At 42.5% G+C, this 16,395-nt stretch overlaps 1 protein-coding gene across 1 annotated transcript in view; it reads right to left on the bottom strand.

Moving 5' to 3' along the window:
* Positions 1-8,418: 8,418 nt before the first annotated feature.
* Positions 8,419-16,395, bottom strand: part of MSRB2 (methionine sulfoxide reductase B2) — an 8,767-nt gene continuing 790 nt past the window's right edge. The window contains exons 2-5 of the mRNA XM_009084493.1: positions 15,970-16,076; positions 14,897-14,973; positions 10,826-10,973; positions 8,419-8,526 (exon numbers count right to left, since the gene is read on the bottom strand). Of these exons, the coding sequence (XP_009082741.1) occupies positions 8,419-8,526; positions 10,826-10,973; positions 14,897-14,973; positions 15,970-16,076 (440 nt within the window). The remainder of the gene's footprint in view (positions 8,527-10,825; positions 10,974-14,896; positions 14,974-15,969; positions 16,077-16,395) is intronic.

Genomic DNA, 16,395 nt, shown 5'->3' on the forward strand with positions numbered 1-16,395 from the left:
TCCCATGCATCCCCAACTTTCTTGCCATGTGGCAGTACGGAACACAGTAAGGACCTTGGCTCTGTGTGAGCTCCGCTCAGCAATAACAAAACCATCTCTGCATTATCAACCCTGTGTTCAGCACAAAACCCAAATACAGCCCCACACTAGTTAACTCCACTTCAGCCCAAACCAGCACACTGTAGCACTGCCCCAGTGAGTTGCTGCAGCCCAGGCTGGGGGATGCCGTTCAGCCCACACTGATTCAGGGTGAAGGCTGGAGCTGGTACCAGGCAATGGGTGCTGAGTCCTGCTGCGAATGACTCCTGTGAAGACAACAGAAGAGGGGCTTAACTGGTGTTCCCTCCATCTCATCACGGCACCTGTACACCCTCTGCTCCCCTTGCTCCATGGTGGTGTGCAGATGAGGACTGGCCCTCCGTACCTTCTTTGAACCTGTTGTAATAGCTGTGAGGATAACCAGGGTTGAGAGCCAGCTGTTGTTGGGCTTATCTGACAAATGAGAGGTTCAGATGTAAGACTGATAGCAATTAGATTGCCACCTGCTATCGCTTTAATCCGTATCCCGGATTTTTAATTGTTAAGGGGGGAGGAGGGGCTGTTGGCACATGAATACATAAGGACTATCTTAAAAGGCACAAAGCATTAGGATTGCATCCCAGTTGTCACAAGTAGGGCTGTCTGTTTTTTGGTTTTAGGCTCTACTGTGAATTTTGGTCTCATTTTTGAAGTTTAGTTCTGAGTTTTCGAGGACTTCTGTACTCCATCCTTCCATATATGATATAATATTTTTTTATTTACTTAGCAAATGCAGACAATTTCATTTTAGGCTTGGCCAGCACTTTCCAGTTTGGCTTCCTGACAGCCTTCTGCTATCAAGTGGCCTGCATTCGTTTGCATTGTGCCTGATTTTCAGCAGGTCCCTCTCTGAGGCCTATTCCTCCTGGCTGTTACCCAGGTGAGCAGTCCTGCTGCAGCCAGAGTGATAATAGCTGTCAGTAATTGGTACTTAAACAGGTTTGTAGGGTCGGGGCTTACTTCTTCCCCCATGCTTTGGATAGTACTAATCTACTTTCAAGTCACGCTTCATCAGAAAAAGAGAACACCAAGAATTTTGAAAGGTTTGCTATCAGGTTCCACAAAGGGATATGCTTGGGAGAAACATGTTGGTTTTGTTGGAGACACACAAAATAGACTATGATTTGCATAAGGAGCTGAGAGAGGAGAACTGAATGAGAGGTCGAGGGAAGGGGTTTCATTGACTTCAAAGAGTATTGGATCAGATCCATGCAGACCATCTGCAACTTCCTTTGATGCACCAGCAAACTGGAGATAACAAGCCTCTCTTCTCTGTACATGCCCTACCTAAGGCATTATGTGGAGAAGGACTTCGAGCCTGGCAATGGAACAAACCACTCTTAGTAGAGAAAGTAGGTCCATATAATCTCTTTGGGAGAAGCTGTTTTTATTAGGTGATCGAAGGTTGCAGCAGGTTTGAAAGCAAACGTACCCTAGAGGTCACTGCAGAGCAGCCATTTGAGCTGCATTGTATTCTAAGGGAAAATTGCAAAATATTCTGGAATATTAGATTTTTATATTTTTAATGTGTTTTGAGGTGACTCTGAGTAGTCACTGTCCATCCCTCTCCAAAACCTCCCAACCATGTGCCATATATCCACAGAGTAGGATCCCAAAACTCTACCCTGTTAACCTTTCTCAGAGATAATGTTACTTCCTCATGCTACACCCTCCACCTCCTATTTTCACCTACTCCCTTTACCACACCTCACCCCGTGAGGTCTTCCTGCTGTGGAGTAGCCCAGTCTCATCATCCTGTCTGCATCACATCTCCCCAGCACCCACAAGCTGCCCCCTCTCCTCTCCATGGTCCCAACAAATAGCCTTGTTTGTCTTTCTCCATCCAGAAGAATGATTCTGATGGCAGATAGGGATAGGTCCCTGCAGCCACTGCTGTTGTTGCTGCAGGCTGGGAAGTCATCACAAGCACAGCTGAACACCTCTGATCGGCTGTAGTTATCTGTGGAGAGGTGTTTAACTGCCTTAGTTAAATATCATGGTATGGGCAGAGTGGAGGAGTTTCGCTGTGTTTCTTTGGAGCAGTTCATCTGCTCTCTCCATTTAGTCAATGCTTTTTAATTGGCAATTTCTGCCTATTCTTGAGGCAGGTGTGGAGCAAGAAGGTGAATTCTTGCAGAAAAGATAAATTGGGACAGGGGTAATAGAAATAAGAATAGCAACAGGACCAAAATAAGACGCCGTCATAAGCATTTCTACAGCCCTTTTCATCTGGGCATGTCAAACAATTTGCAAGAGCTAAAAAAATTAAGCCTCTCAGCAGTGCTCCTCATACGTCAGAAATATGCAGTTTCTTTCACCTATTGCTTAACTGCTGTCACCCCTGAATTAGGACAGAGAAGCTGTTCATTGCTCAAGGCAACAACGCCTCACAATTTAGGGTGTGAGAGGCTAACTCAAACTGTAAGACAAGGCAGCATTTAGAGTCTAGAGTTGGCCAGGCCACTGCCTTACAAAAAGAACCATGGATCTTTAACACCAAGTGGTCAGGCCCTCAGTTTGACGTCTCAGCTGATAAAACAGGAAAGGTGAAAGCAGGGGCAGAACCAATCTTTTAACAGCTGGCTGTAGGAGAAGACAAATTTGTAAACTGAAAGAGGGACAAAGGAAAAACATTTACCCCCCGCTTTTAATAGAGATTCATTCATAAAACTAAAGCAAAGGCTACAAGGTCATAGAAAGTTACATGTGATCTGGTTTTGGAAAATACCCTTCTTACAGACCAAGCCCAGAGGCAGAGACTGTTTGGGCTTTTGCCAAGGAGAAGTGTCATGGAGGCCCCTTTTTTCCTTCTCTGGGGGCCTAAGGAAACTCCAGCTAGACATATGGGACATCACAAGGTTTAACGACCTTTGTTCATAATGGACCCAAGCATGAATACCCAAGTTCATTCAGGAGAGGCCCAGGAGTAAGAGGTAATGTAAAGCCTGAAACAGGGAGGGAACATTTTCTGGATTGGGATAAGGTCATTCCTGGGGCAGTGGATGTATGAGGGTTCATTTTGCACCTGGTATTCTGATTAACAGTGAGGTCAATCTCCTGAACTTCCCAAGTGTGAACACCTGCTTCTAGCTCTGCTCAGATCCTAGCCTTCACTAGGCTTTCTCCTTCAGTAATCCCAGGAAATGTATAGGCATCCCATGTCTCTGTCAGAAGTGTCCCCAAGAGACTTTAACACCAGGCAGGATTGATCTCAGCTCTCCCATTCCTGAGAGCTCACAGTCAGCTCTTTAGCTGACATCTACCAGCTGTGTCCTCATCCTTCAGTGCTGACTCCTCTGGAAAGGAAAACATGAATTCTTGTTGTCTCCATTTGACTCCAACACCTTCCTCTGTGTTGCTTCTGCCTCTTTCTTAGCAGTTGGGCAACAGTTGCTATTCTTTCCTGTTCCTTTCCTTCCTATTAAAGTATGCCTGGATTCATCTTTTGATCTTCCACAAATGACACCTGAGCAAAGCTGACCTGGCTGTGGTCCACATTTCTACATCCCATGCATCAGTAATATGGCAGGGCAGCACACCCTTTGTTTCCAGAACTAAGCAGGCCACTTGAGCATCCCTGATGACTCTTTTATTGTCTTTTTCCTGATTTCTGTGGCAACTCTTCTGTCCCCGATGATTTTTTCTGGAAGTCACTTTGTAAATGCTGTCAAATTGTGTGTGCAAAGCAAGAGGAGTGCAGTCAATGTTAGCTCTACCAACCTCCCCAGAGCCTGCAGGCCAGATCCTCACAGTCACCTCCAGCATGGGCAGGTAGCTGCTGACTCAGACATGGGTGCAGGACCTCGTGCTTGCTCATCTCTCTGGCACCAAGGGGAGCCAACAATTTATGGAGCTTGGAGGGTTCAGGCACAAGGTGAGGGTGAGTGGAGTAAAGAAAGCCAGAGCCCAGGGGATATTACAGAGGGATTTCTGAGGAGGAGAGAGGAAGGATACCACAGAGCAAAGGAAAAAGCCAAAACATCTGCAACAAAAGAGAAGACAGTAAAAGGGAGTGCAATAATGGGCATGAATTTCTCTTTCTTCTGCCCCGTGGCAAACTGCCAATCTCTTCCACACAAATTCCTCAGTGCTACTAAAACCAGTCCCCATGGACACACCTGCCTTGAGACAAATTCTTTTAGTTGTGAAAAAATCTGGGCACTTCTTCAATAAAGAGCTTTGCTTTTAAACTACTTTGCCTTTGTGAATTTTGGCAGCAGCTCGCACTTGGAGAGCTTTTGAGAACCCTCTCTGTAACCAGATTGCCCTGCCCTGCCCCAGGAGACTGTGGGCGAGTCACTTCCCACAGCTGTCCCTCAGCTTCCTATTCTGTGACATGTGGCTCACCACTGCCTCAAAGGGCTGGGGCTAGGCATCATTTGTGTGTAAAGAGCTGTGAAATCCATGAGGGTGATGGGGTGCTGAGCAGTGTATGACATGCTGTGAGGGTAGTGTTACCAACAGCTCATCACTTCGGTATAGAAGGAGGTGGGACAGGCACAGGGATATAGTTTAAAACACTTCACTGCCCAGTGCAAAAAGTCATTAAGTGAATGGAAGAGGAGACAGTTCAGTTGTGTGATGACAGGACTTATTTCTTCTACACAGTAAGGCCAAGGTATAAGACCAGAAAATACAAACATGCTTAGGAGTACTAGCTAAATACTCAGAGAACCAGCAAAACCCAGGCCGAGTCTTTTCCAGTTCCTTCTCATGCAGGCTGACCCTTGAGCCACCACATGCTGGAGATGTTCAGGGGTGGCAAAATCCTATTTCTGCTCTGAGAAAAGTATCCCTTCTTCTCTTGTTCTGACCAAAATCAGACTAGGCTGCCAACAAGTTTAAAAAAGAATCCAAATGATTTGCAGCATGGTGCAACTGTTCTGTGGATACATAGCTAAAATAATGGGCATTCAATTTCTGATGAAAGGAGCATGGAGTTTCTAGTAATATAAGAGTAACCTGTTCCTTCTTTCTTATTTTTTGTCTTTCTTTGGTCTGACTTCTAACCAAGCCTTTAGCACCTTAGTTCTGAGAAAGTGGTAAAGTATTGCTCTTTATGAGCCAAAGTTACCCAAGCTGGCTTAGCTTTGGTTTTAATACCATAGCTGCAAAAACATATGCTAGGTTTACCTCCTCTCTTTAGATAATTTACCACACACCCCCTCCTGGGTCTGAAGATATGGATGCTGTTATGAGCCATGCAGAGTCTAATTCTGGCTTGGCTGCAAATTTAATTTGAAGTCTTGAGCAAGTCAATTAAATTCTTCTCATCGTTTTCCCTCAGTAAAATTGAGAATAATTACTTGCCTTGTAAAGACACTGCAAAGACTATGAATGTCTTTAAACAGTTTATTTAAGACGTTAAAATCTCTTAAGAATTATGTAGAAACCTCAATTAGGATTTATAAAAAGGTTATTTTAAAACACAATGGGATAAAACGCATCATCATTGAAACTAATTAATGAAATAACCATGCTGAAAAACTTTTCAGATGTGAAGGATGAAGCATAAATCTGCCATTGCCTGGCAGAGTATATTCAGCTCAGAGAAGGAAATGATCTTTATTCACTATGGTGGAACAAAGTCATTGCAGGTACATGTGGAAATTCTTGTAGCCTATGATACATTTTAATAGTGCCTTTCATTATTATTGGGCTTTATTATTCATGATCTTATAGCACTTTGGACCTTTTGCTGGGATATGTCCTAGTGTGGTTGGTACCACAGACACAGGAAATAATGAAATGCACTGCCCAAAGAGCTTATGGTTACAGGTCCTGGATGTCAAGGAGTTCACAACACACTGAGAGATGATGTGCCATTGCTCTGATTTTACATGCACGGTCAAAGACGAACTTTCCACTTTCTCCCTATTTCATTTACTCTGATTTTACATGCACAGTCAAAGCCAAACTTTCCACTTTCTCCCTATTTCATTTGAAGCAGAACATGGTTGCTTAGCTCAGTGTCTGGTTTCTTAGGAGGTTTATGCTGTTTGCTTGGTGACATATCAAGGTAGTGCAGGTCAGGTGCTGTTCTTGAAGATATGGGTCTGTTCACGTGATTATGTATCTGTAATACTACACCAGCTAAGCCTTACCAGACTCTTTCCTCAAGTCATCCTGCTGTATGAGTGAGGAGGCACTAAAATAAATGGACTCTCTGCTCAGGCAAACCTCCTCTGTCAGTAATATCAACTAACTTAGCAGTTCACTAACAGTTGACCTCCACCACCCATGTACATCCAAGGTACTAAACTGAGCATAGTCTGTGTGGATACTTGTTTTGTCAACTCCATGGTCTATTTTGTTTGTGTGGCACTTTCATCTGCAAAAAGTGTCAGTGAGACCTGGTATCTCTGGGGGTAGGCAAAAACCAGGTATTTTGTCAGCTCTCTTCTACTTTCTGCCATTTACAGAAATGAGGAGCATTTCCATTTGGTACCTCAGCCAAAAGGCACTGTACTAAGGGAGGTGCTGGCTTCTCCACCAGCACCTGGCTGAACACAGGAGTCTAGCTGGGAAGACCTTCCTCCTTTCTGAGAGAACCCTCTCCTATTGTGAAAGGACAGAGGAGAGGACTGTGTGACTAAAGAATGTCTTTAAAGGCCACATACCCTTTCCAGCAGCTGTGCAATAGATTCGAAGAAAAGCAAACAAACGGTGGATGAAAGTATATCAGGATGGAAGGGCACAGAGTGTACAAAGACAGTGACATCTGTACAACCTGTGAAGACTCTTGAGAGCAGAGACCTGAGCGGGTTGGACCCATACAGCCTGGTGGGAGCAGGCAGGAGATGGCAGTTGGTGGTGCAAGGGCTTCCCTTCGTGGCAGAGCATGATGCAGCACAGGCACAGCAAGCAGGAGGCTGTCACTGCTCACAGCCACCTCTGATGACAACATGACTGTCACCATCTATGACACTACATATACTGTAGCAGCATCTGCTTCATTCATTCTGCTTTACACCTCTGGTGGCCTTTGTGCTGTTCTGGTTTAGGTTGGCTGTAGTGATCACTGTTGTTTATGATATTTTTTAAAAGTTATGGAATTGTAGTTCTCCTGTAGAAAGCACAGGAGAATGATAAACTGCAGAGCTCCAAGACAGAAGGGATGAAAGTAAATTCAGTGCAATAGAGGTCCATTTTCTGAAGACATTAGACAGTTTTAAGACTACTAGTAAATGAACACACCCTTTTTATTACTGAGGCAACCAAAGTGGAGAGAATGGAAACAGTCTGTTATAGGTAAAGCCAAATGAGATGTTGCCTAGTAACTCTCAGCAGGGAAGCATTTAAACCCAGCCAGTTTAGCGAAGCTGATGTTCTGACTCAGAGACTATTTTCTCTGGAAAAAAATGTGAAAGCAGGAAAGCTCAATTTAACAAACACAGGATTTATTTTTCTGTTGGAACAAACCATAATGACAATGCTTGGGAGAATACAGAAGTATTTATAAACTTGGTTTATAAGAAGAATAGGAAGACATGTTTTCAACAGAAGCAGAACTTTACTGAACATGTTTTTTTGATGCTGATTTTCCCCCCCCAAAACAGTAAATTTCACATTCATTTTTATTTTCAGATTCTAAAATATACAAGTGGTAACAGAAGTCTGGTAAAATTGCACATATTGTTACATGAGTATCATATTATTGCTGTAAGAGGAAGTTCCTGAAGTAAACCCTATTTCAGCTCTGCTATTGGACACAGAATCAAAATCCTGATTTAAAAGAAGAAAAACTCTGTGTCTCCACTGGTTCTGTTGCCTGGAGTATTTTTAATTAGGCCCTTCTTTGGGACTTTGCTTTTATGGGTTCATGGAAAAGTCACTTGGCTCAGATAAAGGTCTCTTACATGAGGGGATAAAACCCCCCCTCAAACCTTATTTGAAGATTCATGTTATTTTTGCTTCCCTTTAGAGGGATATGATGATTTTACAGAAATAAAAGCTCTGTCATGATCAGCCATGTACATCTGTGTTCCTGGATGCCACAACTACCATTCAGCATAGGCAGTCAGGATCAGGAGAGCACCTCATTTCAGCAGCCTCAGTACAGTTACTGATGACAGTCATGAATGTGAACTATTGCACAGATCTTTTTTTAATTAAAAAAACAGAATAAGCAGATGAACGCATCACACTAACCATGAAAAGGCTGATAGCCAAAGAGTTATGGCAAAAATATGTATTTTATCAACATTGAAAATAACTGGAAAACAAAGTCACTGGAATAAATACTAAAATTTGAGTTATATATTAAAAGCATAAGAGTTTTTCACAAGTGTACTGTATGAGCAGAGAAAGGATGTTCTGTAAGCCACAGAGATCCACTTCTCATTGATCAGAGCCTGCTTTGAAGTTTAATGAAACACTGTTGATACAAAACCTCTGCCCAGAAGGTGTGGGACCATCATCAAACACATGGCCTGGATGGGCATCACACTGCAACAGAAATTATTACCATTTTATTATTGCATTATTGCAGAATCAGAGAATCATTTAGGTTGGAGAAGACCTCTCAGATCATCAAGTCCAACCTTTGACTGATCACCACCTTGTCAACTAGACTATGGCACTAAGTGCCACGACCAGTGATTTCCTGAACACCTCCAGGGATGGTAACTCCACCACCTCACTGGGCAGTCCATCCCAATGCTTAACAACCCTTTCCATGAAGAAATTCCTTCTGATGTCCAACCTAAACCTCCCATGGTGCAGCTTGAGACCGTTTCCTCTGGGCTACCTGAGCATCCTGCTGGCTCAGGTTCAGCTGCTGTTGACCAACACCCCCAGGTCCTTTTTCACCAGGCAGCTTTCCAGCTGCTCTTCCCCCAGCCTGAAGCACTCCCTGGGGTTGTTGTGACACAAGGGCAGGACCTGGTACTTGGACTTGGTGAACATCATACTATTTGCCTCTTGTCATTGATTCAGCCTGTTCAGATCCCTCTGTAGAGCCTTCTTACCCTCCAGAATACCAACACTCCCACCCAACTTGGTGCCATCTGTGAACTTATGGAGGGTGCCCTCGATACCCTCATCCAGAGCATTAATAAAGATATTAAACAGGACTGGGCCCAATACTGAGCCCTGGGGAATACCACTGGTGACCAGAAATCATTATTACCATTGCAATTATGACCAACATCATGCTGGTACCTACTGTACTATCCTGAATTAAGAAATTTGTATGATTAATTCACTGTTGAGTTGTGTGGGTGGTGGAGTCTTGGGGAGAGACTAGTAATACATCCTGGAGTTATCACCTCTGGCCAGTGGGCAAATATCTACCACCAAACAAGCAGAGCCCAGAAGAGGAAGTCAAAAGGTACCAACATCAGAAAGTATAGGAAATAAATGACAGGATCTAAACATCTCAATATATTATTAACATTTCAAGTTAATTAAGACAGTCACTGTAGGTCTTTCCTACAGATCAACTGAAGATTTCCCTCTCCCCCCCAAGTTACTGGTGTGAAAAAATTAGCCTCACTATAGCTATCATTATAAATTGGAAGGTTGTCTGCAGCTGGCATTCTTGAAAGGTGCTTGTTGGATATTGTTGCAAACGTGAACTCTACCAAGATAATGGACTACAGTGAATGGTTGTTACACTTGCAGTTGTACCTAACCCTGCTAGAAGGGGCTGCAAGCACACTGAAGGACAGCAGAAACAATCTTAACAGTCTGGAAAAACAGACACACACAGGCAAAACCAGCCAAAAAAACAAACCCAAGATGCAATTCATTAAACTCAATTGCATACTTTTATACCTTAGCAAAAGTAATAAACAGAATTAGGGTTGGGAAGAAATGGTTGAGGTGACAGTTCTTCAGAAAAGGACCTGGGGGCTAGAGCAGGTCCCAAAACAAGTATGTGTCACGGGCTATGGAAAGGTATAGGTGTAAGGACAGGAACACCATCTATAACACATCTAACCTCTGATGCAGGCTGGACCCAACTGCAGCACTATGTCCACCTCTGCACTGTACTTCAGGAAGGAGAACAGTCAATTGAATAGAATGCAAAATAGAGCAACAGGACAATCAGCACACTAAAAATCACTGCATAAAAAGGAACAGTTGAAAGAACTGGATCTTTCTAGTCTAGAAAAGAGGTGATTGAGAGAGTTAAAATAGCTATAAAAATGGAAGGGTGGCTTCTGTGAAACAAGAGAGACCACAGAAAATAGCTGCAGAGATGCAGGGCACAGCCATCACCATACAGGGCAAATGGTAATAAGCTTCACTGGCTGCAAAGCAAACAGTGCTTTCCCCAGTGTCTAACCAACAGCAGGAAAACATACAGGTTACAAATCCTTACCTAGCAAGGCTGTGGTTCTCTATCACTGGTTATTTTAAGAACAGCTTCAGCAAATATTTAGCAGGACTGAACTAGGAAGAACTGTCCCTGTGATGGGCCAAATGCATGGAACCTATCTCAGAGTCCCTTCTACTGTCTGTTGTCACCACCCTGAGGTCCTTTGAGTAAATTTTCCGTTTAAACTCCAGCCCTAAGCTATACTCACACAACTGCTTTCCCCAGTCACATACTTTTCTTCATCCCAAACTGACTGCCCATTTTGATACTCTATTATGTGTTTCATACTAAGAAGTGAGACACAATGGTTCCAGTGATCCTGAAATATGCACTGCTATATTTAGGTAGATTCATTCATGGGCCCAAAGGAAACCTTTTTGTCAAGATTTGTGTCTTTGTGTATTGTCTCCAAAATAAACATACCTGCTTGCAGACAACTTCAGTTCTAGTTGCTCCCAATGAGTTATCCGGTCGTCTCATGATATTGGTATTACTTTCATCTCTGCCACAAGTACCATAAGCCTCAGAAAATGATGGCCATCCAGTCCCCGAATTGTACTTCTTTTCTGAGCTATAGTGGAAACCAGATCTTCTTGTTAATTACTAACAGAGATGTTACAAAAAGTCTGATGATATTAAGAACATTGGCTTTTTTTCCTCATCCCTGTCTTGTACTACTATTAATAATATTTGGCACAGTAAAAGTTTTCTCACTGGCATCAAACTGTGCTGGAAGCTCTTTTCCAAAGGGAAGTCTTGATCAGCCCACAACAGGAGATTCTGCCTCACTGTTTCTATTTCAGTGAGAGGTTGGCATTTCATGAAGCTTAGGAAAGGGTTTTTCTGACAACTGAGCATAGTGCTTAGCTGAGTTACACCTACACAGCTGCAGTTGGAAGCCTGGCCCAATACAGCACAATCTCAAAGAAGAGAGTTTACAAAAAGAAAAGAAGAATGGACAAAGGCTGCCTTGGCCCATCAGACCAGTCTCATGCCTGATGATGATGGCTTTGGCTTGCAGTCAGCCATCAAGATGGTTTGGAAAATCAAACAGAGCCTTGCTCAAACCATCAATCAACCAATGACAAATCCTCACAGTGCAAAGACCTACTTTTCCCAAGAGATAATCACAGCCATCAGAAACAGATTGTCAACTTTTGGGTGTCTCCTGCTAACATCCAAGATTACCAACACTCTTTAGCTGCATATTAAAACCTAGAGCATATTGAAAAATATGATCCAAAAATATTTTTGGGATTTGGCACGTAGAAATGAGATAATCCATTGTATTTAAAATTGTGCAAGCTTTGATAGCAATAGAGACTTTCTCCTATGGAAGAAGGACCTACTGTGAGGTGGAGCAAGAAATAAACAGACTCACATACTACTCGGGTAAGTGGTCTGGAGATTCATCACCGCTGTTTCCCCACCGATTTCCCATGTTTTATCCGTTTCACAAACCCAATGCTCTTACTGTCATCTAGTGGTGGATGGAGAAATCAACACCAGTAGCATCTGATCGAGTCTGTTAGTTGATACAGAATGTAAACCGAAATATCTAGTATACGTATCATGTGTATTTTGGTGGGATATTAACACGGTGAAGAAAAATCTGAGTATTTTACTCACAGTGCCCTTTAGAAAGACAAGACAAACAATCTAGGCATAAAGCTTAAAAATTCCAACCCAAAGAACAGTGCATGCTTCAGCGTGTGTTTCATAATTATCTGTAAAGGGCTGTCTCTGAGAAATGCAACTGTGGAAGCACAAGAGGATTTGCAAGCACAGAATGACTAAAGGCTGGTTTTTGCATGGGCTGTTGCTTAGTCCTTTACATCAAAGCACAAATATCCATAAGATATGCTCTCCTTCCTCCTTCTCTCCATAAAACTGGAGAGAAATAGGACACAGCACAGAACCAGGCTGCACCAAAGCAAATGCAGTTTGTGGACTCTATGTTTGTACATGAAGGTCCTTAGGGCTCCAGACCTATTTCTTTCCAGCCAGAAAGGGCTCCCTGCTTTCCCTGCTACAAAACCACACAAACACAGTGCCTAGTAGCCAGAGTCCCCAGTACCCTGGGAGAGCATGAGTGCCTGAGTTTCCCTTACATATATTTGTCCTGTTTCTTTTTTTTGTCAGAACTCTTCATTTTTTGACACAGGGATCCTTCTGCTTATTCATATATAGATAGATACAAAGATCCTCTCTGAAACCCTGTAGAGCCAAGGAAGGTCTTTAATGCTATGTGGGTTTGGCATCTGACCCTGACTGACTCTGTCCCTTACATGCCACTCACAATACTTAAGTTTATTGTAGATGTTTTCCACTGCTAAAGGAACAATAATTTGAGCTGGTAAACCAGCTCTCAATAGAAATGGTCTCTGTGTGGTTTTTCTAACAGTAATATCACTTAGATTCCCTAATAGAAACATTTTAGTACCCAAAAATATTGCTGTTCAAGATAATATTTGTCCTTTGAAGTATTTCACCACTTAATTTATGGATAAATGGACTTTGCCTAAACATGTGCATCAGATTAGCCTTCGACACACCATTCCTCCAGCACATGTCATTTACTTTGATCCCTATTTCAGTCCTAGATGGAATCCAGATAATTCTAAAAAGTGCTTTTTGCTGTATGAATCTCAGCTGTAGGTTTATGGTTTGATGAAGGTCTGAAATTTCATTAAGCACCACAATTTGCTATCTATAAAGGTTAGGGGTTTGTTCCATGTATTTCCAACTCTTTCAAATGAATATTTGGTAGCAGAAGGTAATAAATTCTGGTATAAATGTATACACACATGTTTCAAAGAAAGGAGGAAATACTTCTTGTTTACCTGTAGCTAATGATCTAATGTATTTGAAAAAGAAAGGACAGTTCTAATGGCCTAGGAAATAAATATGATGAATGAATCTCTTATCCAATAATAATTCCCCACCTCCCCCACATTGTTAGTGTTCTCCACAACATATTACATCCATGGAAAATGCATTTTCAGATGTTTGTGCACATTTAATAGTTTCCAATCTTCTTACATGGAGCCTTTTTTCCCCTGAAAGTTCTTTTTTTCTTTTGTTGTCTGCAAGGCTCAGCACTATCTTGTGCTTTAAACAAAAGTGACTATATTCTCTGAGAGTTGGATAGTGCAAAAAGGAGTCTGCCTGTTTGGTTATATTGTTTTTTACTAGTTTAGCAGCAGAAGCAATTCCCTCCAGTGTTTGTCTCTCCATATCTATTGTCTAATATAAAAGATGCCTAAATTGAAGGAAAAATTGAAGGAATTGAAGGAACTCTTCCACAGCTTAGTAATTTGAAATGCGTCTAGTTTATTTGAATTTTCCAGAGGTATATTTAGGTTTTGTATTTGTCTTCAGAATATTTTGTAATGCTGAGCTAACTTTGGAAATAAATTTATTTAAAAGTGTTTATTAGCAAACCTCTACAGAAAAAGATGCATTTAAGCAAATGCATATTGACATAACAACAGTTTTCTCTACTTGACCAAAGGAAAGCTAACTGTTCACAACTATTAGCCTCCATTTTTACCACTTAATTGCTTAGTTTAGGCTTGTTTTTTTCAATACAGCCACCACATTTTGTCCCCTTTCTTACTATCCAGACCTCTTGTTCCTCAGCTCCCCATCTGAAGTTCTGATCTGTGATGCAACCTTTAAAAATCTTCATAAACATGGGCATATCCGCTGCATTTCATTGAACTCTCAGTTGGGAATAAATAAGGGCTATTTTCTAGACCAAAAATATGAGAAACTGTCTTTTCTGATTCAGTTACAGAAAACAGAACACCCTCTGCACATCTTACTACAAGGCACTCTATTTCCTTTTACTTAGACTTTAATGAAGTTGCAAAATATATAGTATTGTAAAGAGCACAGAGGTTAACATGCTGTTGTTTGCAGTCAGGTTTTAAAAAGTAGATGTAACCAAAAAGGCAAGAATAGTGGAATTTAATTCAGGGAACAAGGAGGGGGTGGAGGTGAAGAGGAGGTCTCAGCTTCAATGTGAGGGACCCAGCAATAAGAACATCACAACAGCTAGAGCAAGACACACCAAAGGCTTCTCTAGCCCAGGAGCATGAGTGCCATAAGATGACTATGGAGGAGCACAAGAACTGAGCAAACACACAGTGATACTCATGCATAAATACATGTATTTTGTGGCAGCTTGTGGCTTAGGCACCTCTTAAACAGAGAATTATTCCCAACCAAAGAGAACAGTGTGTGGCAGGAGAAACAGACAGACCCTAACACAGCAACTGTCTGTTGGCCACCTGAGACCCTCATATGCTCAAGGAAAAGGTGTACCATGTAGCTATATCACCACAGGTATCCTGGAATTCTTATCCATAGCACTCTGACACCAAGGGATTGTTCTCTGACTAATACTTTCCATTCCTCTCATTAAAAGACACTGCTCCTCCTGACACATTTGGGACATGTTAAGAATGCTGGAAATCCAAAGGATGTTACCTGAAGAGTGGGGCATTGCAGCACACACAGTAGTATATTCCAGATTCTGTGTTATTCAGGTAGATCCCACTAAATGGCTTTTAAAATAGGAAAGAAAAAAGAGGAGTTAATAATGCAGGTCTTTAAAAGCTCACCATCTGGAACAAGCATGTAGGAATCAGATTCAAAACAGGAGAAAAACCATAAAAAGAAGGCTTCACAGGGGGGCTTTGAAGAACAAACATTAGCAGCATTAGCAGCCCAAAGAAATGAAGGGGAGGATGCCTATGGATTAACAGTGAAGACTACCCCCTACCCCTGGAAACTTTGAGACTAGTCAGGTATATAAATCATCCAGGTACCAGGAATGGAGTCGTGACCTCTGAGAAACTGGTGAAATGTGCAGGATCTCAAAGACCAGGGCTCTGCTATGGAGGGCCACAACTTGAAAGTGGCTCTACAAAGGGACTCTCCTCCTCCCTGCGTGGTCCAGAGTTGGGCACAGTTTAATCCCCATGGTATGTGCTCCATGCATGCAGAAGTCCTGGCTCTGGGCTGAGGATGCCAGCTCTGCACTCACAATGCTGCATGACCTCCATCACAGAAGGAAGAAAAGCATGAGGACAATGTGGGTGGACATGAGGGATAACCCATGGCACATAAGGAATTGGCACAAGAGGAAACTGGCACATGAGGGATAACCCATACCCTGAATGGAGTGCTATTTATAGTATTTCCATGGCTGATATACATATGGCCAAAAAAAAGAAGACTACAGGACAAAAACATATTCTCCTTCCCCTCTGGAGAGGCCTCCACTACTGCGACACAGACAGCTGAGCTGGCAGCAAGAAAATCCCCCCCAACAAAATATGAAAAGAATGCAGAATGTTTTTTCATCTTCAAACCAATCTGGGTCAGAACAAAACCCACCCCAGACAGTATGTTAAGTCTAACTTTCACCCATAGGAAGACAGGGGAAATCCTGTGAAGCAACTGAGTGGTGATAGCTCCCCAGAGCAGGTTTTTCTCTGCCCAGCAGGCACAGGAGGTGCCTTACCCTTGGACAGCATTAGCACAGCACTTTTGCTTACCGGTTCAGTTCCTTTTTGTCTTGTGACATAGAATTGCTCTGGAGTCAATTTTTTTTTCCAGTCTGTAGCAACAGCTGCTTCAGCTTGTTTAGTCAGAGAGCCGATGTCTTCAGTTAGATATAGAAAGAAAATACGTATTATTTTAAAAAACATTTTAACTTAGACTCCATTGGTACTTTCCATCATCACCTCAGTTCTCCCAAAGTTTCTCTGGGTAGAGATAGCACAGAGGGCAGCTCAGGCACATGAGCAGGGGTGAGTGCAGGACTTTGCATTTACTTTCCATTTGGTGTGCTACATCTGGAGAGCAGCTCCAGCAGCTTGGGAAGGCTTGGAATGGAAACAGGCATCTACGACTCCACTGTGCCACAGCCCTCTGTTCTGGCTTGGGATAATTCCTGGTCTGCTGGTGCTCCAGCTGCATTC

Source organism: Acanthisitta chloris, unplaced genomic scaffold (genome assembly GCF_000695815.1).
Source record: "Acanthisitta chloris isolate BGI_N310 unplaced genomic scaffold, ASM69581v1 scaffold23801, whole genome shotgun sequence".
In the NCBI taxonomy this organism is placed as follows: Eukaryota; Metazoa; Chordata; class Aves; order Passeriformes; family Acanthisittidae; genus Acanthisitta; species Acanthisitta chloris.